This window comes from Dermacentor variabilis, chromosome 10 (genome assembly GCF_050947875.1).
Source record: "Dermacentor variabilis isolate Ectoservices chromosome 10, ASM5094787v1, whole genome shotgun sequence".
Lineage (NCBI taxonomy): Eukaryota > Metazoa > Arthropoda > Arachnida > Ixodida > Ixodidae > Dermacentor > Dermacentor variabilis.
In genome coordinates, this window is record NC_134577.1 from 21,467,007 (window position 1) to 21,493,019 (window position 26,013).

The following is a 26,013-nucleotide window of genomic DNA, read 5'->3' on the forward strand; positions in this document are numbered from 1 at the left end:
TAGCCGTCTGTCTTGGTGCTCTCATGGTAGTTTTGTTAACTTGATATGTAGCAAAATTGGCATAGTATGACAAGAGTGTATGGCGAACATATATGACAGGTCATGACACGAATGTCACGACATGCGTGTCATGTAGGTCATGAAACATCCGCCTACGTCTCGGTACTCTCATGGTCGTTTCGTTAGCTAGGTAGGCTCCCCGCACACTGCTTCGCATAACCTCGATTTTCACAGGGCGTGGGATCTGCCAGACTTTTACGCCAACTACGCCCCATGCTGAAACGATTTTCGCCTCTGAAAACGGTCTTTGAGTCCGGCCTTCTTTGCTATCCTAGGCCTAATAAGGCGCACTTGGGGCTCTTAGAAATCCCACGAAGGAGATGAACGTCTCGCTGCTGGTTTACGACTTGATGAAAAGCAGTCTTGGTGAGTGACAACTTCTGAAAATGTATAGTCTTCGTGAGGGCAAGAGGGCCAGGATCCACTCGAGAGTGCGAAAGAGATAAGGCCATCAACAGCAATGCATATTAAGATTGGATGAACTCAGACGAGCACTGTGCCTACATAAGTTGAAGCACATCGAGAAATTTTTAAGAAAACGCGCTCACTGAAAGTCATATAGAAAACAGTGGCTATGAGAGGCAACACAACTGAGTGCTGTGGGTTAATTTTGGCAACTTGAAATTCTTTGATGTAGAACCAAAGCTCGGGAAACGAGCGTTTTTATTTTCTTTTTCTTTTGTAATCTAGCTGTCCTCGCCGGCATATTACGTGGGGCTGCCTTTTATAAGCATATTTTCCCCACCATTTCTGTCCCACATGCGAGGGCACATTACAGGAATAGCGCGGACGCCACTACGTACAGACCAATGATGAAGCGCACGAAAAATGATAAATGAAAAGAAACACTACGAGATGCGGCCCTTGGTACGCTGAATTACAACCGCCCAAACCTGTACCTAGTCTTCGTGATCGCCGACTTTTCTATACGCTATCGTCTGTTATGCTGTTTAGTATTCGTTATGCAAGCTCCTATCAGAGAAGCGCAAACTGGCAGCAAGCGCTCGTCGGTGCGCGCAAGTGTATGGCGGCGGAGCATGCCCTAACATGCGACAATCGGAAACACGGATATTTTCTTTTCGACATCCCGCGTGAACTCATTATTCGTTTGTAGAAACAGCAGTTATCAGCACTATCTAATACGTCGTGCGCTACCAACGCTGAAATTTAACGCGCCAACAGCAGAGCCGTATCACACATCCTATATAGCGAGCGGAAGAATCAGTTTTCGGTAGCACGTGCTGAGGTTCCGCGTAGGCAAGTTCACCGCTCTTCTTGAGGAACATGAGCCCAACATTCACGGCGGGTGCACGGGGAAGCATGTGAGGCCGAGCCGAGGGGATGGCGCCGTTAAGCCAGAGAGGAAGGAAAGAAACTCCGTCATCTATGCCTGTCTCCTCGCGCGCACAGCGTTGGAGATCGCGTGGCGCGTTGAATTTCAGAGGCGCGGCTAAACTTGAAACGGCGAAGGGAGCGGCAGCGCGGAACGCTCGTCGCGGGACAAGAACGCGCGCTCCCCGTTGCCGGCGCTCCTAATCACGAGTGAGGCAACTGCCAATCAACCTGCGTGCGAGCCTTATTTCGTGTAATATTCGAATGCTTTTCTATCTCTGCCAATGCTTCGCCCTTCGGACTAAACAGCCATCTGTTTATTATTACTTTATCTTTTTTCTACTTGTTGCCGTGGAACACGAAGAACGGAGCAGCCGAGGGACTCGCAACCCCCTTTCTCTCTGCAGCAACAGAGTTAGAACGAAACACATCCACGTTCAAAACGCCCGCGCCACAGCCACACGTCGTGCGCCACCGAATACGCGCTGACTCGTCTGGCAACCACCTCGGCCGCCCAGAAGCCGTCTCCCCTCCCTCTGGCGCGCCTCGATTCCCGATCGAAGTCCCCGTCCAGTGGTTGCCGGGTTGGGCAACTAGGGGGTGCCCATTACACCGTCGGAGTCAGCCAGCGAGCCAGCGAGCAATCATCGAGCGTACAGTGACGACAACTGCGGCGACACGGCGGCGCAAGCCAGCATGCCAGCCATCTGAGTGGGGAATCCAGCAGCACCGTTATCGGGGGACGCCCTTTGGAGAACTGGTAAGCCGCCTTCTCCGCACCGATAGACACACGCAGAAAAATGGGAGGGACAAAAAATACAGCCAAAACAATCTTCGCACGCGCGTGGCTTTAACGCAGCTGGGATTACGGCAATAACCTGTCAGGCTTTTCCGCCCTGTTGAAGCCAACCGCCTGCGTGCATGCGGGTATTTGCGCATTTTGTTTTCCCGCGAAGGAGGCAATCGAGAGGGCTAGGAAGGGGGCGGGGCGCGCAATTGCTCGCCCCCTCTGCAGCCTGTGGCCTCAAGAGACGCCGAGAAAAGTCCGGGTAGATCAGGTGACGCGCGCACAAAACAGCGCGATCGAGTCGCGAGGTACTATCCGTGCAGCATGCTGAAGACAGACGGAACACGTTGCTATGCGCGGTGTTGACCCTCTTTCTGGTGCGTGTGTTGACTATTTCGAACTACGTATAAAACGATGAAAAGGTGGGCTCCACGATCCTTTACGTGAAGGCGCACAGAGAGGTACAGCATCCCGTGCGGTTGGTAGGTGGGCGACCTTGGCGATTTCGTGACAAGTAGGAGGTTGCGATGCAGGCTCGTTGAATGCTGGTGTAACGAAAACGAGACCAGTGCACTAGAAGAGCCCACGGACGCGCAGCCGCAGCGTCCACACGCGCGCAGACACGGTGTTCACGCGTTCCCGTGTCCTAGATTGTGCTGCACTATAGTACTTCAAGTAGGATTTTTTTTTTTTACATCCCCTAGGAGAGAAATCACTGCGGCGCCGCAAATATCCAATAACGATTGCGAAGTATTTGGGCACTGTGCTTTGTGCATTAAGCGGCCGCTTGTTATTGTCTTCGTGCGCGTGCCACGTTTGGCGCATTTTTCGTTGAGTAGAGGCGACGACAAAGGCCGAGACATATGGATCGCTACTCTGCTGCAGCTTGGGCCGTTATCGACAGTTCGGAAGGTTATAAAAGTAAGCCGGTTTGCGTTCACTGTAGGAAACAACAGTCGCATATACAGAGCAGAGAAAAGAACACTTCATGCGAGGAACAAGAGAGCTTGCTCTTTTCTCGCTGCTCTGAAAATTGCGCACATGAATTCTAGGTTTCCCGTGTGTAGGGTTAAAATGCAGCCAGACGCGCAGCACATTTGTTGTTGTTGTTACTGTTGTTTTTGTTGACTCAAATAATGGCTGACACAGACGAGGGGGATTGGCCTCTTGAAGTTAATGAAAAGCGCACGAAACAAAAATAAATGGAAAAAAATTAAAAGGTAAATATTTTGTAACATAAGGACAAAAAATGTAAATAAACCGAATGCGTCGCAAAATAATAATAATAATAATAATAATAATAACATATATATACAACACAATTACTTGAAGCGAAACCTTCGGAACGCTTCAATGAACTTAAGCAGAGCCGCTATCGGGGAGTTATGGCTGGAATCCGACTGACACGCACCAAAGCGCAGTAGGTTTGACGTTCATCAACTTAATACTAGATTGAAGTTCGAAGTTTATTACAAACTTTCTTGAACAGTATACGTGTATACTTTAGACACTCTCCGGGACCCAACGATATTGTTAAGGGTACCCGAATGATTCCAATACCATGAAATCAATTTCAATTGGAAATATCTGAAACAAGAATTTTTAACAAGTTTTCACAAAATAAGACTGTACATGCCTGAATATGTAATACAACAAGACAGTATATATTAAATGGCAACTAACAAGGTGGTTCCTGGATTATACATAGTTTTAAGGAAGAAAAAAAGAAGCAAACTGCAGGTAATTATGGAATGGATTATTTTAATTTTTCAGAAATGAGTGAGAGAGTCGGAACGAGAGAGATAGAGATGAAGGATAAATGCAGGGAGGAAGCTTTGCATTACTATTATAGCGATATTTTACATTGTAGCTCCTGTGAATTTTAATGTTTGGCTGCCGTAATTAGTGTTTATTGGAGGCAGCAAAAAGCAATGACGTGAAGTGTGCCCTTTAGTATGAGGTCACTGACGAAGGAACGCTGTCGTTCTGGGCATTATTGTAATCTTTTCTTTTTAATTTACGAAGTCACCATTTTTATGTCATTAAGTTGAGGTTGCTGGTAATTAGGAACGTGCGCTTCTTGCTCGGACGCAAAAGCAAGGTAAAATGAAGGAATGCTGGTGCGCAATATTGGCACAAACTCTGGCTACGAATAAAAAAAAATAAATAGAACGTTTGCTATGACATTTTTTACCCTAAAGCATCTAGAGCTGGTGCAGCTTTCTGCGACAAGGGTCTCCGCCACACACACTGTCTGTGGAAGATGCCCGTGGAAGAACACCCAAGCTGCGTCTTCTTATCTTGTCTTCACGTGCGTTTGCAGCGGTAGTTCATCTTATCTCTCCTGTCACGGTTTTTATCTTCTGTTGTGTAGTAGGACTATAGTCTGCTACGATGCCAACAAGGCCTTCAATACCCTATCAGCGATCTAAATTATGCCTAGCGCGGCCGGAAGAATCACAAAAAACAACCGAACCGATGTTGAGAGACACCCAAGCATAGTATACGGCTCAGTGAGTGCTTCCGACTCGGTGTTGTTGGAAACAAACTTGACTTGACTTGACTAACGGCAACGAGACTATAGCAAGTGATGCCCGAACAGCATCATTACGAAAAAGCATCTCTACCAATTGTTGTGATAAACCAACCTAAAGTTTTCAATTCGCCACATATCATGATCCGCACATATATCTCACAAACGCGCTTAGGTTTACCTAAGCGCGTTTGTGCGTTACTAATACCTATATACTCAGACACTGCAGATGACACGGTGGCTATGACGTTGTGCTGAGGAGCACGAGGTAAGCAGGTTCGACTTTCAGCCAGCACGGACACACCGGTACCACGTCGTTAGGCGAATACGCTGCTGTATCGAAGATTTCTGCACATCCCAAAATAATCTGAGAAGGTTCAAACCAATCTGGAGCTTTCCAGTGCGCCGTCGTTCCCGAATTCATTGAGAGCTGTGGTACGGTTAACTGACTTTTTTGATACTTCAGCTTATCAACACCTGACGGTCTACGTCTGTTCGACGCAACCAGACCACGCCAATTATTTGGTAGTCAACACAATGCACGCAGATATTTCAGGTAAACAGCTTACTTTTGCTCTGCACTTGGGTTTCAATGTACAATAGTACTTTTAAGTATATTGTTATGTTGATTTGTACATTCTGACTATAGAGACATGATTTAAAAATAAAGAAACTATTTGCGCTTCAGATTTTTCTCCCGACGTTTCTACGGTCTGATCACGAGACTAAATGTGTTCCAAAGGTGCCCGCATCACACAGACATCGGCCGTCAACCGGGAAATCCGTGACGTGAGTCACCGCGTTCCCGCGACAGTTTCGTACGCGCCGTTGATAGCAGCGAGCCGGCGGCCCCAAAACGAATCGAGTCACGTGCCTTACCAGTCTACTATGCCGGAAAAAAAGCGTTCTTGTAAGTTTTCCGGATGTACAAAAGATTTCTTTCTACGTTTTCAGACAAAAGATACTCTCTTAATGCCTCACGACTAATATGTGCTTGTAATTTTCATATAACTAACGGCAAACTTAAGTTGTGAAGTTAGATAAAGTGTATACATAAGGAAAGTGTTGAACATTTGCTGGCTTCTGTGTTACAGCATGCATGCTACTCGCCCTTGTCATTTTTTGGTCGCTGAATTTAGCGAGCTATGAGAGTGGGAATACCAGAAGCCTCCCAGGGCGTATGTTTGTGAACAGTGAGGAATCATCTTAATTACGCGCTCACGAGGTTGAGTTGCCATGCTTCGCAAACGTAAAAGTTAAACTTTCCTCAGGAGACGCTTGTGAGTGAAAACAACGGCCAGATGAACGAATGATCGATTAGTATGTGAAACAAAATCACCCAAGCCACAACCGTCGGCGTTCCAGCTGCGCTGGCGCTGCGTTTAGCGCCTTATGCTGCCGAGAAGCGAGGTTGTGGCACCGAATCCTGGACGCAGAGGTCATTTTCAATGAGAGAGAGAGAGAAGAAAAATTGGTTCGTGTAATTCCACCGTCACTGTTGCTGCAAAAGCTCCCTCCTCGGTGGAGCATTTGTTATTTATATCACTAGCTTGTTAATCTCGTGCGTCTTTATTTTTGTTTCTGCTAATACTTTAGTACTTTGTACCAGACTGTAAGAGAGATCGAGAGAGAGAGAGTGAGAGAGAGAGGCTCGTTAATGAAACCTAGAGAGATCGGTTCGGCCTAGCCTGCTGTTCCATATGAACGCAATGACGTATAATATGACGCGACACCGAACGCACCACACTCACACAACACGAACAATCAGGTACATCCAAAGCTGATTACACTTATCTCTAATGCCAGTGTGTCGGAGGAAAGTGAGCGACGTTTCCAGAGTTTTTAGCGCAGACCGAAAAAAAAAAGAGAAAGAATACAGCCGGTTAACTGTTTGAGTAACTAATTCAAGCAATATTATATGCAGGTTCTTCGAGCGAGGGTGTCGCGACAGTGCGCGACGTCTCGATGAGCCAACCGTGATGGCGGCCACCGAAAACGACGACAAGTGTCGCGCGCACGAGCTGTGGGTGAGAGTGACGACTGGCGACGAGGCAGAGGCAGGCAGCTGCAGCCAGAGCACGCGGGACTCCTGGTGGCGCCTGATTCGGCAGCGGTACGGAGACCCCTCGCGGCACCACCACGACCTCGACCACCTGAACCAGATGGCCGAGCTGGTGGCAGAGTACGCCGATCACCTGAGCAACCCAAGGGCCGTCGCACTGGCGCTCTTCTTCCAGTAGTGAGTGCAATCGTCATCATCATCGTAATGTCATCATCATCATCAGCAGCAGCAGCAGCAGCATAATCACCACCAGACTATGGGTGCTATTCGATAGTCGGGTGCAACTTTAGAATTCCGCCACACAGCCGATTTCACCGTCTTGTCTATTCTGATTGGCGCACAGGCCTGCCACGGCTTTTCTCTGATTGGTCCAAAACACCAACGTGGTGCAATTCGACAACGTGGCGGCATTATGACGATGTGAAAAATAGCATCCCATCGCTGCGTTCCAATACTCGCTGTAGATGGCCAGTATTGTAGTAAACAAAGCGGACAGCGGCCATCTTGAAGGTACACTAAAGCGAAACAATAAATCAGTTGAGACTAATAAAGCATTGTTTGAGAACCCTGCAGGCAGTCATTTCAAAATAATACTTCGATTATTAGATGAGGAAATGAAGGTTCAAGTATCAGTATTTGAATTTCGCGCCGAAACCCCGACGAAGTCGGGTTTCGGTAAGTATGTTTTCGCATTTGGGCCGCGTTGGCTCAGTAAAGGTTCCCAAAACTTGCGATATTTAATATTTGGTTCCTTTAGAACACAATGTAGTCAATCTGTACCGCTATATAGTTAAGTAGGCCCCAGAAGATGCTATCAAGATCCATGAGGTCACAGCGAGCAGGTGCGGGAACTCTAAGGAGGCGTCGCCACCCGTCTTTCGTTCTTGCCTTTTTCTGGTTTACCAAGCGTCTTATCGTGGTAAGAGTGGTGTTTTTTGGTGTCGTAGAACGGTAGTTTACTGATGCCGAAGAAATCATTTTTTCTGTTTAGTGTCCCTTTAAGACTTTTTTTTCCAACTGTGACGGAGCCGACAAAGAAAACAGCTTCGCGAAGACAAAATTGAAGTCAAGAACGATGCAGGATTCTTTGTTGTTGAGACAAGATGGCGCCCTAACAGCCAAGGCAGCTTGGAAGCTCGGCGGAAAACGTAAAATTCGTCTGCGCACGAGAAAGCTAGTCAGGCTTTCTTTTGCACTTAAAGAAGGCCACGTCGTGCTTATTTTGAGTTCGTGTTAAAATCCGCATTTGATATTTGCTTTTTCTTAGCCCTTTTCTGTCGACATGAGGTCGCGTCACATCGCAGACATGTTACATACAAATGCATTCCAGTACTTGGTGGTCAAAGCTGTCATCTTAGCACTCGACGTATAGAGGCTTCAACGCTGGCCACATTAGGAAAGCAACCCGTGTCAACTGCAAGACGGAGGCTTCTCCCAGCGACGACCAATGACCCCTGTCTGCAAAAACATTCGTGTGCTTCGATTTAGGTGCACGTTGAAGAATCCCAGCTGCATGCTTAAAACTAATCCGGAGCAACTCCAGTACGTCGTATATCATGGTACTGTATTTGTTTGGAACGTTAAACCGCGTGAACCAACCAATCAACTCCGCTATTTTGTGAATTTAGTGGTGTAGTAATGCATACCGATGTCGAAAGGCGGTGCTTCTTTATAGTGTCAGCGCAAGCAGAGTAGCTTGCACGTGGCAAGCGGTATTGCAGCGTGTTCTTGTTATTACGTTCAGAACGATGCGCTGCATTAAGAGTTCGTTAAGCGAGTCCCTTCCTCGTCTTAGCACTAACAGCTCGCCGGATAAGTCAACACGGCTAATGCCGTAAAATTATTACGATTTGTGCGGGTTCTCGCCAGCTTTTTAGCTTCATAATACGTTTCCACTGTGCTCGAGCGTGGGTGTCTATGATTGCTACAACTCTATGAAACTGATTCGTTATATCTAGTTAGTAAGCGATAGAGCAGACTTTTGCCGCGGGCGTTCCTAGAGTGTCCCCAAAAACATCTGGATATTCTTCCACTGTGTGATTAGTGAAATTTTTCTTCAGGCATTTCATTGCGGCCGAAACGTTCTGGTGTGAAGTTATTAAACCCATTTTCGCGGCGGTTCTACGGATCAGCGGATTGAGGTCATCTTTATAACCACTACGAACTCAGCTAGAGGTCACAACCGAAAACGGACAGCGGCATTTGGTACAATTTGGCTACACGGCGATAAGAATATAGGAATATATATATATATATATATATATATATAGTGTATAAGGTATGTGTAGATATAGAAATAGAGACGGGAGAGTCGAAGAGCCGGACGGCCTGGCTAGAGTATTATTCTAGGCCACCCTAGCCAGGCGTAATTTGACATATATTTTGTCTGCCCGAAGTTCGTAGAGGAGGAGGGTCACGGAGACGGAGAAAACGAAGAACGAAAAAAATAATTAAAATGCTATACCAGCGTGAAACATCGCACGAGATGGTAGCGCCATCTCTCGATACTTATTGTAAGAGGAGCCACTTGCTACGTCCTCCGAAATTGTGAGACCTGCGCGCGCAATATGGGATGCCATGCAGTTGCCCTTTTCTAAAATGTAAACTCGTTTGAAAATTCCCGCGTGCATAACAGCAGATTGCCGCACAGCGAAATGTCGAAATCCAAACAACACAGACGTACGTTCACAGGAAGATGGAAATTCGAATGGATCAATAGTGGTGGTCCAACAAGGGATCATCTCTCAAGCTGGGTTCGACGTTTCGACACGCCACCTTAGTCGAAGCGTTGGCTCTCCTGCCCGAGGCATACGTCAAGCATGTTTTCGAGTAAAAAAGGTAAAGAGTCCCATACAAGTGACGCTCCTCAGTCACTCGTCTCGTCAACTTATTGTCGCTTGACTAAAGCTTTCTGAGCGCAGTCTTATCTTGCTGAACAATTCGTGCGATCTGATAGATAGATAGATAGATAGATAGATAGATAGATAGATAGATAGATAGATAGATAGATAGATAGATAGATAGATAGATAGATAGATAGATAGATAGATTTACTATCCCATAGTGAAGGAAGGAAAAGCGGGAATATAAACCGGGGGAACAGAATGAAGAAAAGAGGGAGCGAGTGAACCTGTCAACATGCCGAAGGATGCGCAGGGCGCCTATAAATTGTCACTCAGGCGGATGCATTTGACTTTTCGTTTTAATGTGTTGTGACTTGTCTATTTTACATTTATGAGACGTGACATTATGTACAAATGTGTTTTTTGGTGGGATTTGTGTGGTGAACTGTTTCGGTGAATTAACGTCACCTGACTGACTTTTCCGTTGTTACCTTCCTTTTCATAAGTGCCGGCTTGTTATGGCATATTCAGTATATACTTGTTCTATGAGAAAGCGAGTTATCGGAGCCGCCTAAAGGCACCAACTCCTCCTTAATGACATTGTACAAAAGAAAAGAACTGTACTATGCCAGGAACAGAATTCCATGCCAGCGACGCATGTTTCCACGGCCCGAGTTTCCCTGACTCAGAAAATCATATCGAGCTAACCTGTTTACAATCTTTCCCGCTACGAACCAACCTACCGCTTATGGCTGGTAGTGACGTTTACGAACGCTTACTCTTACCTTATTACAGCGAAGCTGTATACCTCTACCGTCCAAGGAAATTTTCGTGTCCTTGGCGTGGTAAGCAAAAAACTCCCGATACGTAGGCCGATCCCGGAGATAGTGCAATGCCGGGCCGACCCGCGGCGGAGGTGCAGTTCGCCATCAAGGGGCCCACATACACAGCTTCGCTGGGCATCCTTCTTCACAGAGTGGAAGGGAACTGAGTTTTTCGGAAGAGCCGATAGCCCGACGTGCGGCTTATGTAGGCGCGAGTAAACCACTAAACTCTTTTATGTACTCGTCCGTCATCGATACGAAGTCCAACGCCTCTATCTCCGATCTGCCCCAGGAGTTACTTGTTTTCCTTAGAACCTCACTACAGCACTTGCTTGAGCGGCGATGTTTCCTTCGTCGAGGCGTCACTGACTGCGTGCGAATGCGCACGTGTCTCTCCCACTCTGCAGCCTCGAGTACGACCCCAAGTCCCAGGATAACGAGGAGCGTTGCATCGACGCCTTCCGGCGGTTCGCCGAGGAGGCCCGAATACCCACGGTGCGTGGCTTCAGTTTAGCAGTCCCCTGGAACTGCGCTCTTGACCAATAACTTTCCGCGACGCTTTCACACCTGCGTGACGTCACGTTTAGCGCGACGCCTCGCTGAAGCGACGTCGATGCGCTCGAAAATTACGCGACGTGGGTGGAAAGACCACGATATCAGCGCGCCGCTGCATTCGCCACATCCACCTGTTGTGGCTTAACTGATGAACGCGCAGCGAAAAGGATATATACGGTCGAACGCCTTCACAACGAAGCGGGACCCGGAATGTCCTTCGTTATACAAGTCACTGCGTTATAAAGGTCGTGTCCCTTGGAACACTAAGTAAGGCAAAACAAACGTGCTGAAACATGCTAGGTATCAAACTTCATTCTGACCATACCAAGACGACTGCTTTAAAAAATCGGGTTTTGTTTTGTGCACTCACATATTCAAGGAGCAATTGACCACCGCTTACTTAACGTTGTCGAGGGAGACGCCGGACGTTTATAGAACAAGGCGAGAGGGCGCTGTAAATCCCGGCTGTGACGCAATGAATAGCTTTAATATGTCGGCAGTCGAGAGAGAGAAGGAGAAACATTATTCAAAGTCCTTGCTGGAGTCAAGGGAGCCGAGGCCTCGTGAGTGTCCGTTGACTAGACTTGTACATGTTGCCAATGTAAAACGACGGGACGCGTGGATGATTTCGCTAAACAAGCAGATTCGCTGTAACATCATTCGTTGTAGTGGCGTTCACAATACAAATGCAAGCTTAGACCACGTTGTTCTCTTTCGTCATACCGATCATTTTGTAGTAACGGCGTTCAATGAAGTTCGACTGTCATATAGGAAGTGTTTGATAGAAACTATGGCGTCTGGCTTTATACGAACGTGCTCATTTACCGGCATTAGCTGGTGATACGAGAGTTTCACAATCACGCTTGCGCGTCGCCGTGTACTACAGCGATACATTAATGTAGCCAAGCACTGGCACTTGACGCGATACCTTGTAAATATTTGCGTTTCCATCACACGGCGCCTTTGAACAGGCTGTGGAGCATGACGGCACCTAGAGAACAGCGCTATCGCTAGTTTCGGTGGAGCATACATAAAATCCTGATCAGGAACCACCGCCGTACTATGTGCAAGTTCGGAATGCCGTGCTGATGCTCAACCGGTAGGTCTATTCATAGAGTTTCGTACAAAAATTGGCAGTTACGCCCGAACGGTGAAGCACTGATGTTGACAGCAAGGTTTAGCGTTGCACTTAACTTCACGGATGGTGTATATACCATGTATGTAACTGTACGCGGGTCCGACAAACACGAACGCGACATAGGCGGGTGTGCCAAAATTTCTGGGACCTTTAAAAAAGCTTTAACACGCAGTGTAGGGCCTGTAATGACACAGCAGAAGCACCACTACGATACCCGCAAAGAGCCCCACACCAGGAAAATTACGTTACTTACCGGTTTGGGCGCTGATATTCTTTTGCAACTTTAACATTTCATGATCTGAAAAAAAAAAGATACAGATAAAATACACGCGCTGTGAAAGTTGTAGGGCTGCCATTCTCAAAATTTTGAGGAATGTCTCAGCCAAGGACGTAGGATTTTAGTGATTGAATAGTGTGGCAACATAACCCGCATATACGACAGGCATAAGCATATAGCATGCATATAACAATATATGCGGAGCCCCCCGGCGATGCCGACGACGACGGCCAAAATTCACTTGGAGTGTCCACATATTTGCTATCGCAATAAAAATTACTTAAGGGAACTCTGGCATTAATGCCCGCAAGAGTACTACTCTTGATATTGACAAATTCCGCATTATTGTCGAATTCGCCATCTTTCCAGCTGATTGGCTCAGTATGCAGCTATTACGAAATTTGATTATGTCCAGAATGGTACCCCGGGAGCTGTGATATGCAATACTGTGATATGCAAGATTAATCGGGTGCGGAGAGTAAACACATATTTGATTGCTTTCTACGATTAAAGAAAGAAACTATATATTGCTTGGGAATTTAGGGCGGTAAAGGTAGATATCACGTAGTAGACAAAGCCGCAAGAACTTCCATATATTCGCAACGACGAGGACCAGACAAATCCCTACGCTATCCATCATTCTCATCGTAGGTGACTGACCGCTGTGCCAGAGTTGTCACTGCTAACTTCAGTAGGAAACTCCGTGGGTCTATTGCGGCCTCCGAGAGAGAGCGCATCTGTCGCGCGATCTCGGAGGCCACGGATCTACGTATTCACCTGCTTAAAATGGAACTAAATTCGCCCTTTTCTATGCTATGTTCTTTTCTCTATATTCAATGACGTAGCGAACAAAGGATGAGCACGCGTCTTGTGTCGCTGCCTCCCGGCACGCATGCGCAGGACTCCGAGCTGTACCTGTCGGTGACGGAGTTGATCCAGCTGACAAAGCTTCACAGCACGGAGGAACACAAGCAAGAAGGCATGTACGGTCGAGAGGACAAGCACTTCTTCCTCGACTTTGACATGTGCGTACTGGGGAGCAGCCCCACCGGTGAGTCAACTTCGCGAACCCCGCACACTCCATCACGTGTGCTCGCTCCCTCACTCACTCACTCGTACTAGATCAGCGTGAATTGAAATATGCACAATTTCGAAACTATGACAATGCGTTTTTCCGTTTCCAGCTTCACCTGAACTTGTAACAGTGGCTTATTTCAGGCTCCAAAAACGTACACTTTGGAGTATACTCCGGGTTTAGGAACCGGCTGCAGATCCATTGCACGACATACTTTCATGTAATAAAGCGTTACTTCCATATAATTATGTTTCATGTAATTAATACTTTGATGTAAATACTTTCCTGTTCACGTAAGTTTCAGTTTATGCTGACGGCATTCACACTCGCTTCCTCGTACTTTTAAGATCCCACACTCAGTGTCAAGCCACTCATCTACGCCCTCACTCTTCATATTCGCTGGCTAACGGGCTATCGCATTCCCATAAAGAGTCAAGCCCCGCGTACATAAGAATATAGCTTGACTTGTGAGCAAGTACGTTGATGCTGTCGAGCTGGGTGAACTAACTTAGGCTCTTCTATAGCTTACGTTGGCGCTTAGCATTCTGGAAGTATGTACAGCTAGCTGCATCAGCGCATATTATGCGATGTAAGGACATCTTTCTGTTAGATGAGAAATTATTACGATGATAAATTTATGTCGCGTTGTCCGTGTTGCGGATGGTCGATGCAACAGCACAGCGTATCCACGCTTGTTGTCATTAACCAGGCAGATTAACAGCGACAATGGGATAAGCGATCTACTTTCGTAAGTTACTTTAGTAGGGCTTGCTTGCTGGCTGGTTGGTTCATACCTGAAGGAAGGTTAAAACTGCGAAAATAACGAGGATAAGCTGAAGGAACACACGAATATACCACGAGCGTAGACTGCCAACTGTTAAATTATGGTCATCAAAGCACAGGCTATTAAGCAAGAACCCAGGCACGTGACCACATCGTCGCTCACAATTGTGCAGGTACCATAAGAGAGAATTCTGCAGAGTAACTCTAACACTGCTTGCACCGAATAAACATCAGGGAAAGAACGTGAACCACTCTATGCTACGCAAAAGAAATTTAAAATGAGCGGATAAAAGAAACAAAGACAGTACATGTCTATTGAAAATAACCGAAGTGTAGGCGATAAGTGAGGGAATGAAAAAGCGCGATGCTACTTACAAAGTGTGGTTAAAACAAAGTCAACACGAGTGACGAAAAAGGGGGACAAAAGACTACGAGCATGTCAAAGTGAAACACAACAATCAACCCAAGTAAAGGCGAAGGTGATAACATTAAAAGACGTGAAAACTTGTGGAAATGGCACGAGGGGAGAGTTTTTCCAATTTTAGTATCTTTTATGTGGTCATTGTCTGTTTTTACGCAACCATTTCAAAATGCTTGAGTATACACTAGGCTCATGTAAGGCTCTGCAAGTATTTTCTTGTGATCCTGTAGTGAACTTCCAGATTTCTTTCCTATCTCTCTTTCGCTTCTTTCAGAATACAAAGACTACACGGAAAAGGTGCGGCTGGACTACAGCTTTGTTCCCGACGCCGTCTACAAGAGCCTTCGGTCAAAGGTAAGTCATAGGCGATGTACGCAACTTCGCTCTGCACGTTCAAGTTGCCAACTATGACAAAACGAGCCGATATCAAAGGACGTCAGAATATCTGGCCTATGCTCCATAACGGTCCTGTAGCAAAATAGCACCCTTATAGCAGAATGAACGGATCACTGTGAGCGTTACCAACATTTCCATTCCTATTATTTCGGAGCCTTAGTCAGCATTTTCTTTTGTAATCTGCGCAATTAGTCATTGATAATTAAAGGCTAGCAATCGACATTTACCAGGTACACGGTTATCGAGGTTTCAAAATTCACACATAGCGCCGTAAGACACCCCAAAGCTGCGTTTCTAATAAACCAAATTTTACACTGAAATAATCCATGGGACTAAAGGTGAGCTAAAGTTTGTACATATTTGGTAGTGAATAGCGCTAACACAGAACACACTATTGTGTCCAATCTCTTTAATTTCAAACTCGCATTAGTTTCGATGCCTCACTCAGCATGTTTATTACCGAAGTAATTAAAATTAAATTAGGGTGTTTTACGTGCCAAAACCCCTAATTTCCGGAGTCCTCCATTACGGCGTGCCAGACTGATTATGAGGAACGCCGTAATGGAGGACTCCGGAAATTTCGACCACCTGGGGTCCTTTAAAGTGCACCTAAATCTAAGTACACGGGTGTGTTCGCATCTCGCCTCCATCGAAGTGCGGCCGCCGTGGCCGGGATTCGATCCCGCGACCTCGTGCTCAGCAGCCCAACACCATAGCCACTGAGCAACCACGGCAGGTTATTACCGAAGTATGAAATTTCCTGATGAGACAATGAGCATTTCTGTTACCTTTGTTGACCGTTACCAAACTTGTTAGTTCTGATGAGCCTGTTTTAAGTATCCAAAGTATTAGTGTGTCTTAGTTTTCATCAACGACTATTTCACTTGTTCTTCTTTCGTCCTTATGAATTGAAAGGTGCACATGTATGGGTTACCTCTTTTCGTGTAATTTCACTTCTTTCTCGTAATGCCTGTATTTATTTGTAATGCAGTCGAACGCCTCTGCAACGAGCGCTAATAGAACGAAATGACCTATACAACGAAGGAATAATTATGTCCCGCTTCTATTTTGAGTGGTGCGGTGCACAACCTTTACAACGAAGTGACATGTATAACGAATGATTTCGGAATACCCACGCACTTCGTTAGAAAGGCTTTTTTGACTGAAGTTTGATTTTTTGTGACATTTAATACCTGTTGCTGTATGTAGGTCTCCTAGATCCTGTCAAGCTGCTTGTGACAGTATTTTGTATGGAGGACAAAATACTGTCCTACTCCATTCGCATTCTCCATTCGCATTCGATTCGTCTCGAAACTTCCTATTAGCGCACCCCTATTCTAATGCACAACAGCCTAGTAATGCTTTCACGTGCGCGCAATAACTGCTTTCGCGTCATGTACTTCGCAGGTTCTGCGGTCCTTCCTGCAGATCCCCAACATCTTCTCGACGGAGCCCTTCCGAAAGAAATACGAGGAGCGTGCAAAGAGCAACATTAGGGATGAAATAGCCCAGCTGGACACGTGATGGGCTGAGCCAAGCAAGACGAAGAAAAGAAAGAATGGACATTTTGTAGCCGCGCTTCGCCTTTCTTTTTTCTTTTACATATATATACATATTTTGTCGCATTGCGCGAGGAACAGATGTTTCAGTGATACCGCAGAAAATTATGCACAGTGTTAAGTTTTATTGCTGCTGTTCATGGGGGTATTAAAAACAGCGTTAGATTGCTCGAAAAGATAATGATATGAACTTGGATTTACGCAAGGTGAAATAGGGATGTTACTCATCAAAAAGGGTCGCTCTCGCAGATGAGAAGGCACTCATTTCAGACTTTATGGTGTCGTCAGCGGTGACGCAGACGTCATTTGGACTCTAGAAAGGCAGAATATATGCGGATGTTGTTGTTCATTAGCTGCGAAGGGAGAGTTTGGCTGCTAGAAAGTCCGCTATCCCGAAATCGTACTTAACCGAAATAAATGTGTTCGCGCCAGTTTTAAGCAAGCAGTTATGCTGTCCTTTTGGACATTATGTCCTGTTATGGTTTGAACACAGCAGTGCCTGCTATAAACCTCAACATAATACGGTCCATCTCGGCCATTTTTTTTTTCCTGTTACGACACCGGACCGCCCTTCTAGCCCTGCGTATATTGAGCGAGGATTACATGCAAGCCTCTTGCAAATCGCTGCACGCTACTTTTCTCTTTCGTTTTCCTTCTTAAGACTTCTTTTGTGGTATCCTCTACATTTTCTTTTTCCCGTTGTTTTCTTTAGCGTATTTTGTGGCTACACAGAGGCCATGTTCTCGCTAATTCGCAGCAGTAACCAATAACGACGACCCTTTAGGCTGAGTAAGTGAGCCTAAAGAAAAAAGAATTTCAAGGTAGGGACGGGATGAAGGAAGGAGGAAGAGCGAGCTTCTTCGTTTCAGTGTCGCCACTTCTGAGGCTATAGGGAGTATTCAAGCGAAGTCTAGGTACGCCATTTTCAAGTCCTACTCACAGCTCACCTTGTGCTGTTGGAGATAAGCGGATCGAGACGATGCTCACATTTTCTATTCGTTCTTTTGCCTGGCTGGCTGGCTTTACAACGATACTGCGGCATCGATGACGTCAATGCATACCTCCTGTATTCTCTGTTTACGTCGTCACTTCATGCCAGTCTGCGCTAAATAGTTCAACATAATACACAGGCGTCCCATCGCACATGTGAGCCACCTGTAAAAGCTGCCACTGACACCAGTATGGGTGCACAGCGTTCTGTTGCTCGGAATGCCTTGCAAACAACAGGTTCCAAACTAAAACATGTTTGCAAAAGTGTTTGCAAACAACAGGCTCCAGACAAAAACACAAAGATCAGTTGGGTACATTATACGCACGCGGAAGCGAGCCCGCGAAAGTATGGCAACTGCGATAATTCCATGCACATGACAGTGCCCGATCGAGGCAAAAAACTTGGCTTTCGTTGAACGGCCACTAAGGATACCTGCACTAGTTATTGCCTATGTAACAATAAGGAAGAACGGGAAAGAAGGCGCAAGGGAGTTTCCAGTGCGTTTACAATACTAAGCAGCTGTTGTACTTGAGCGACATGTGTACTTTGTGTGATAGGTAAGCGAGTGCGCTTGTCTGTTTGCTTGGTAGTACTCGGTGCTCGTGGATTTGTGTGCTTACAGTCGAAAGCAAACTTGTACAGATGATACTCACGAAATATGTCTGTCAGCGCAAAGGATATAATTTTGCTGCACACGCGCGTCGCAGTTGATGGGGAAAATCATTATCGCATTGTGAACGGAACTACGTATACATAGCCATGCATCCCTCCCGCTCTTGGGAAATATTGTTGTTACTGCTCACTAATATACAACAGTTATATGCGAGTATGTAGTTCGTGCGGTGCCTGACATAACTTTGGACGCGGGGAGAAGAAAATGTAAAGATACATTTTGGCCAAGATAAATTTATGAGGAATGTTTAGCTCGGGAGCTCCTATCTAAATATATGGCAACGGAGAAATCGTTTTTCTCAGCATCTACGGCACCAAATTTGATTGGGTTTGTTACACATAAAAGGAAGAGAAGACTATAGTGACTGCCGAAGGCAGATTTCTTTTATTCAGGTCAACTATATTTTTTTACAAGTGTTGAAAATCGCAAGAAAAAAAAAGAGAAAAGAGAGTAACTGAATACTACATACAATGGCCTGTCACTTCGTATGACAGTGACTAACACGAAGCCAAATCCCTCGGATCCCCCCAATTCTAGCAGCTAAAATTTTGATCTGTTAACTGAAACACAATTGTTGATATGAAAATTTATAAAATTCGCCTAATGATACCTCTTAAGCAGACAAAACTTATGCATTATACACCGTTCTCAAGAGTACCACTAATTTGCGAGCAGTACTTTTGCAACATCGTCGTATGTATTGTCGCAGTTACACGTAAGCTATAAATTCATATATCAAATTTGTTCGTTTTAGCTGCCCTAAGAAGTGCAGTTTGGAGAACTGCAATATCATTTTTTCGGTGAAGAGTTACTGATTTGTAAGGTTCATGCTTCAATTTTTCAAAGACTTGCCGATTTTTTGCAATTTTCCTAACGCGTACGAGGTCATAAATGAAAATTCTGAGTGCTAGAGTTGTTTGCATTTCACTTTCTTTCGCAAATGCGATAAGTCTTGCTCAAAGCGGTCCAACGTTTCGAATACGGAAATCGGAGTTTTTCCAGAGCTAAAGCTTCCTTTTAAAAACAGTGCTTGCCTGGTTGCGTAACACACAGGGTTACGACCTAGTTTTTCTTTTTTTTTTCCTGAATGAGGTTCACCGAATAATTAAATATTCTGATCATTATGCGGTAATATTGCCGTTAACCAACGAAATCAAATAAGAAAAGTATCAACCCTACAGACTTCTGCGAACTCTCAGCAATCGGATGTAGAATCTGCGTTATATATATATATATATATATATATATATATATATATATATATATATATATATATATATATATATATATATATATTATGTGACTGCAGAAGTTATGTCAGACACAGTTAGGTGCGGTGCAAAAGCGGTTATTTCTTTCTACGTGTTCTGAGCGTTTATATATATATATATATATATATATATATATATATATATATATATATATATATATATATATATATATATATATATATATAACTGCGGTGCACTCAACTGCTTTGTTACGAAGTGCGTTTAGTAGAATGAGTGAATATCGTATTTTCGTATGTTGCACTGAGAAAGAAAAAATAAAAGACAGCTTGAGTTGGCGCATTGCTCATACTGCATATGACATCACGTATTTGCAACGAACGCCTGCAGCAAGCGACGTTCCTTTTGTAAATGGGTGTATTTAATAATTCAACTGGTAAGGTCAAGGCGTAACCCAGAAGTCGGGCGACGCAGAGCAGGAACCGTGCCAAGCGCTGGCAATCTCCGGCTGGCCCATACCCGCCGTGGTTGTTCAGTGGCTATGGTGCTGGGCTGCTGAGCACGAGGTCGCGGGATCGAATCCCGGCCACGGCGGCCGCAATTTCGATGGGGGCGAAATGTGAGAACACCCGTGTATTTAGATTTCGGTGCACGTTAAAGAACCCCAGGTGGTCGAAATTTCTAGAGTCCTCCACTACGGCGTGCCTCGTAATCAGAAAATGGTTTTGGCACGTAAAACCCCATAATTTTATTTCTCCGGCTGGCCCAGTGGTTGCACTGCAGGTATCGCACAGACGATCTGGCTGGCCTTGTCTGTTGTAAAGTTTGGAGTCGGGCATGAAATCGATGGTAGCTGGCCCATGCTGTCGTCCAACTTATCCACGCTGAGGACGTTGTTGAAGGGAAGGACTGCTTCTCATCGAGAACGAAGAATATGGGTTTATTTACAGTATCTGCATAAGGACGTTGCAAATTATCAGTCTAGCATGACTGCGAGAGAAAGCACACTGAGCAGCCGCACAATAGCTGCTTATAAACACTTTGTCTTCCCTAGATCCCTAGGTGAGGGAAAAACGGCCGTTGAACGTGCTGCAAGCTCGGAGCGTTGAAAGTCGTCGTAGCCGACCCGCCTCCGAAGGGGGGGGGCGCTTACACACATACATTCAGGTTTAACTGACCACGCCGAGGTGAGGGGGTTCTTGCTGACACGTGTCTTGCCTCGAGCAGACGCCTCTTAATCGCCGAGCGGACCTCGCACAGTGGCCGCCGCGGCTGTCCATTGTCTGTCGTCTTCAAAGGTCCGTGAGAAGGCACCGCAAAGCATCTCCTAGGAATTCCCCCTGCTTCAGTCGAACCGTGAAAGGCGTTGGTGATCCCACTAACAATATTTCGTCCGCCGACCGCGTTTAGTCATAGCGGCACCGAGGGGGTGTTGACGGGGCAGATCGTCGTCCGTACGAAACGAGTCACCGCGGCAGACGGTGAAGGCTTCCGTGGTCTCTTCGGGGAAGCTCGCCACGCTAGCAGCTGCAGCTGGCTGAGGAAACTTTACATGTCGGCACCTCTGCAGGCCATTCCTAACACCGTGGGCTCTTCTGCTTCCTTACAATATGTGTGACAACCATAACGAATACGTTAGTGAATACAATTTGCCATAAAATAAGTTCCGTACAGCGGCGTCGTGTGATATCCCCATTATCCACACTGTTATATTCAAAGTATTATATCCATGCTACACCGGCGTATGGTTATTCGTCGTATATATCCATACGCCGGTGTCTGCGCGCCCTGCCAGCACGGCTGTTCTGTCGCGATAGAAATGGTTCGGTGTAGTTTGGTTTTCTTTTAATAATGTCGCTTACACACACTATGGGTGACTGGGCAAGAATCGCGTACCCGTATTCACACAGGCAGATCTGTTCGTGAGAGCAAATACCAGCCATACGTGATGTCGGAGATTGTGGAAGAGAGATACGAGAGAAAGGAGGAAAAAATGAGAGGTTAACTGAATGAATATAAAATCCGGTTTGCCACCCTAAGCTGGAGTACGGGGGCGGGGGTAGAAAGGTAAGAAGAAAGCAGAGAAAGAGAGCAAAAACACACGACAACGGATGGTCACGATCACAAGATACCGTCACAGCACAAGATCACTTCAATCTGACAGCCTTGATGCCATTAGGGAGCATACGAGAGTTTATTATTCACGCGCATGCTCTCCCAAGTTCACGTGTTCCGTGACGCCATCGTGCAAGAAAAGGGCATTCCAGATCCGACCGCTACGGCTCTGAGTGGCACTGGCTAACGCTGCCAGGTAGAGTTACTGTATATGCTATACAGCATATACAGCAACTCTACTGCCAGGTAGGGAGCCTACATGCCGGGCGACATGTAGGAGGCGCGACATGTAGGCTCCCTACTGCCAGGGTATAATAGCAAGAGCTTGGTGGCGCAATCCACCACCCCGTTCCAAAGGGGACGCTCATAACATACATACATCCGTCCGTCCGTCCGTCCATCCATCCACAGCGCGGCTAGATCTAGCAGACGTAAATACCCAAGTTTGTGAACGAACTGATGGCCGTCTCTCCAGCATAAGTGGTGGTGCATCGCACTCGTAATGAGAAGGTTATGGGTTCGGTTCTCACATGCGACAAATAATATTTTCGTCCACTTTCGTTTCTCGTTCATTGTTTTCTATATTTATGCTTCAACCACAGCCAATTATCCTTATGTTTTCCTTCGCTTCGTTGCCTGCTGGCCCCGTGGTTCCACAAGGTCACGTGCGACAGTAAACACCAATTAGGGCAGCGTCCGTTTGTGCAGGTCTGTCGTTCTGAAAAACAGTAGCAATGCCCTTGTCGCCCTCTATTGACATGGCTTGCCAGGTCGGTATTCCGGAATGGTGTGCTCCGACAATGGTCTCGGATCAACGCAAGCGATCGTCTCTGTACGCTCTATCGAGGACAGTGACAATGAACGTGTTCCAAGGATCGGAAGTATTATCGAAGGTGGCCGGCGAATTGCGCACAGTACTTACGAAGGAACAGCTTTGTGAATTCGGTCTCGAATGAAAAACAGAAACGTATAGATGTACACGTGTCCGAAGACCAGAAATGGGGGACATCGCCAGACAACGCCTCTAGACGCCACCATCTGGAAACATATACGCGCTGTTCGTGGGAAAGCGTCGTTTATCGCGAAAAACTAATCAAAGAGGCCATATTTTAAAAAAAATGACCCCCAAAATAAGTTACGCACTTCTAGCCCCGGCTCGTATCATTATTTTACAGCGAAGCTGTTAAGGGCTACTTTCCCCACTATCGTTTCCGCGTGTAGACAAAAATCCCGAAGATTGTGCAATGCCGGGCCGACCCGCGGCGGAGGTGAAGCAGACAGACGTTAAGCACTCCCCATACGTGGACCGATCCCGAAGGTAGTGAAATGCAGGGCTGACCCGCGGCGGAGGTGCAGTTTGCCATTAAGGGGCCCACATACACAGCTTCGATCGTCATCCTTCTTCCCAGAGTAGAAGAGCACCGAGATTCCGTTTTTTTTCCCCTACCAAGAAACCCGTTCAAAAATGCGTGCGTTTAAATTTTTGAAGAACGGGAGTCTATTAGGAGGCCTTCTCTGTCGATTTCATGGACTTAGCTTGCAGCTTAACAGGTAGAAGGTGTTTCAGCACACTGTTCATATGGGTTATCTTGGTTCTGCTCAGTAGTTACACACTAAGAAAAAAAAGAGTACCGCTTACTCTTTTCGGAGAGTCTGGACTCGCCACGTATACGACACACTTTGTGGGAGACACGCGAACTCTCTTTCGGCAGAGAGTCCTGAGACTATCTGTGCTCGATACAAGGTGGTTACGTGACTCCGTACACAATAGTCATGCACACTCTCTTGTAGTAGTCTCCTAACCTTCTCAAAAGGGTTACACGACTACTGCTGAGGGAGTCCCGTTAACTATTCTGCATGAGTCAGACGAGTCAAGATAAAGGGTCACATGACCACTGCTCAAGGATTCGGGCAACTAGTCGTGATGAGTCTGACGACTCCAGCAGTGTGTGTCAAGTTACCCTTAGTGTGTGGTGCAGGACTCTTGCAAATAGAGTAAAATAACTAATCCATGTAAGTTGTTTGACTCTCGGATGGCAGTGTCGAGCCGCTTTTCAAAATGTGTCACCAACTTTTGCTGTAAGTACACACGACTACGGCTAGTTCTCAAGATGACTACTGTGAAAAGACAACGTATAAGAACCCATAGCAAACTTGCCAAAAAGGACGTGGCAGGTTAGCAACAATAAGTTAACATTTCATCACCCTTTGTTGTCTTCTGGAAAATTCAAATGTATTAGTCAGCACAGAATCACCATGAAAGCAAGACAGTTCTCATTACTATTAAACTGGAATCAATAGCCAACCAAGCGAAACAGCCTTAAATAAACATCCAATATGTAGCCTGCAGGTGCATATGCATGACACTGCAATGCAACTCAGAACCATAATGAGACCCCAAAATATTAGGTAACTCATGTAGAAGTTCAATTAAGCACTGCACAAGTCTCTAATGTCAAAACATTTATAAGTCAAACCTATTTCACTGTTCTTCGAGACGTGTTTTTATTTAGAACTTACGATTTAACATATTAAGCAAGTAAGCTACACATAACAAATAAAAAAGGCCGCACTTATGTACAAAGGAGACCCAGATAATCAAGCGCAATAAACAATATTTCAACTTAGATTACATAATCTATGCGTTACACTATGCTTGCTGAAAACAACTGGTCGGCAATTGATAATCCAATCTAACAGTAAGAACAGCTGTCTTACCTTATGGTACTCTTGTTGGCACTTTTCCCCCACAACTTGTGCGTGTTAGTGGCAGTTGAAAATTGATCTGAAAAATACCACATTAAAAAGTTGTGCATCAATTTTATTCTGTCATACAATGTGCAACAGTGTATAAAAGCTTCACGACAGATATTACAAAAATAAATACAGCAAAATTTATACTAATTGTTTATTTATGTTGACAAACATACTTTTGCAAGACGAAGTATAATAGCTGACACAGACAATTTCACAGATTGCAATATCCACTAATACAAAACCTGCCATATTGCAAACACGCTGACAAAATATGTAGCACAGGTAGCTGTATTTTGTTACGGCAAAGATTGCACATGAATAATGAGGACAAGGGAGGAAGCAGAACACATAAACAAACTATACCCAGCTGCATGCATGCAGCTGTAGCAATACACATGGTGCACCAATGTCCAAAAGAAAGAGGAAGATGTGAGGAAGGCTTCTTTTACTCGTCACAAGCTATCCTGTAAGAGCAGATTATGCACTGGCTGTAATCTACCCTCAGCACACACGTAAATAAGTTACATTAGGTGCCACATTTACAAATCACTCATACAATGTTCTTGTGATTGTCCTTATTCAGATTTTTAACTTGGAAAGCATGACTGAGTAGCATAAAGCCTCCCTACGGCTTGGCACATATACAGAAAGAAGTGTTTCTATAAACACTGGAAGTCATGGAAGGATGACTGACACATACCTCTTTTAATTCTTTTGTCTTTATGATTATCTACCACAGTAGTCTTTTGTAGAGTGAAACACATCCAGATAATACACTGTGGGCAACAAAGTGTGAATACCTGTTCTTGATTTCTACCTTTCTCTGGTGTCCCGCTAAGGTAAGATTGGTGCAAAAAATTGTCTTCTCAATGTATGCGTTCCCACAAAACAAAACAGGAGCAGATGATAAGCCACATTAATGGTGCGTGAAATAAAACATCTGTTCTTAACTTACCACTGCCATTCCAATCTGGTGCGATTTTCTGCTTTGTTGTGCACTCTAGCACAGGTGCTACGCAGTTCACTTGGTGCCCAAAGCAACTCTCACACCATAGCAGGATGTCAATATTGTTTTTCAAATTCTAAGCGAAACTCTGGTTATGGGGGACAATTGCAAACTTAGTTTTGCTTTGTATCTTCATAATGTTGTAGAGCAAGGTAGAAAGAGCAACAGATATTTATAATTTGGGTTGCCACTGTGCATTGCATGGATATGTTTCAATGAATGATAAAACTACGTGGTAGATAAACATATGAAAAATAAGAGAATTAAGCTCGAAGTCTACCATATCAGTAACTGGGAATATTATGTGTAATTGAAATTTTGTAATTCCCATTGATGAAGAAACACTTTTGACAATATGTGCCAAGGCAACTAAGTCACTCATGCTCACAAAGGAAACAAAATAAAAACAAGCAAGATTGCAAGAAGTTCCAACTTGCAACCTAAAGTGAGACACCTCACATGACTGACTTATGTATTTACTGAGCATAAATTACATCTAGCGCATAATCTGCTTGTACAAGATGACGAAAAATGAGTTACTGCTGCTTTCTCTCTGGGGAATTTGGCTCTTCTGAACACATGCACATTGTGTGGCAC

General features: G+C 45.3%; 2 protein-coding genes across 2 annotated transcripts in view; one reads left to right on the forward strand and one right to left on the reverse strand.

The window, feature by feature from the left end:
- Positions 1 to 26,013, reverse strand: part of LOC142560111 (uncharacterized) — a 185,600-nt gene that overhangs the window by 125,272 nt on the left and 34,315 nt on the right. Inside the window, exon 5 of the mRNA XM_075671931.1 lies at positions 12,388 to 12,432. The gene's annotated coding sequence lies outside the window, so the exon portion shown is untranslated. The remainder of the gene's footprint in view (positions 1 to 12,387; positions 12,433 to 26,013) is intronic.
- LOC142560112 (uncharacterized) lies at positions 1,892 to 17,459 on the forward strand. The gene is made up of 6 exons (XM_075671933.1): positions 1,892 to 2,152; positions 6,637 to 6,951; positions 10,849 to 10,936; positions 13,312 to 13,462; positions 14,965 to 15,044; positions 16,494 to 17,459. The coding sequence occupies exons 2-6, from the start codon at positions 6,692 to 6,694 to the stop codon at positions 16,608 to 16,610; spliced, it is 696 nt and encodes a 231-aa protein (XP_075528048.1). The 5' UTR covers positions 1,892 to 2,152; positions 6,637 to 6,691; the 3' UTR covers positions 16,611 to 17,459.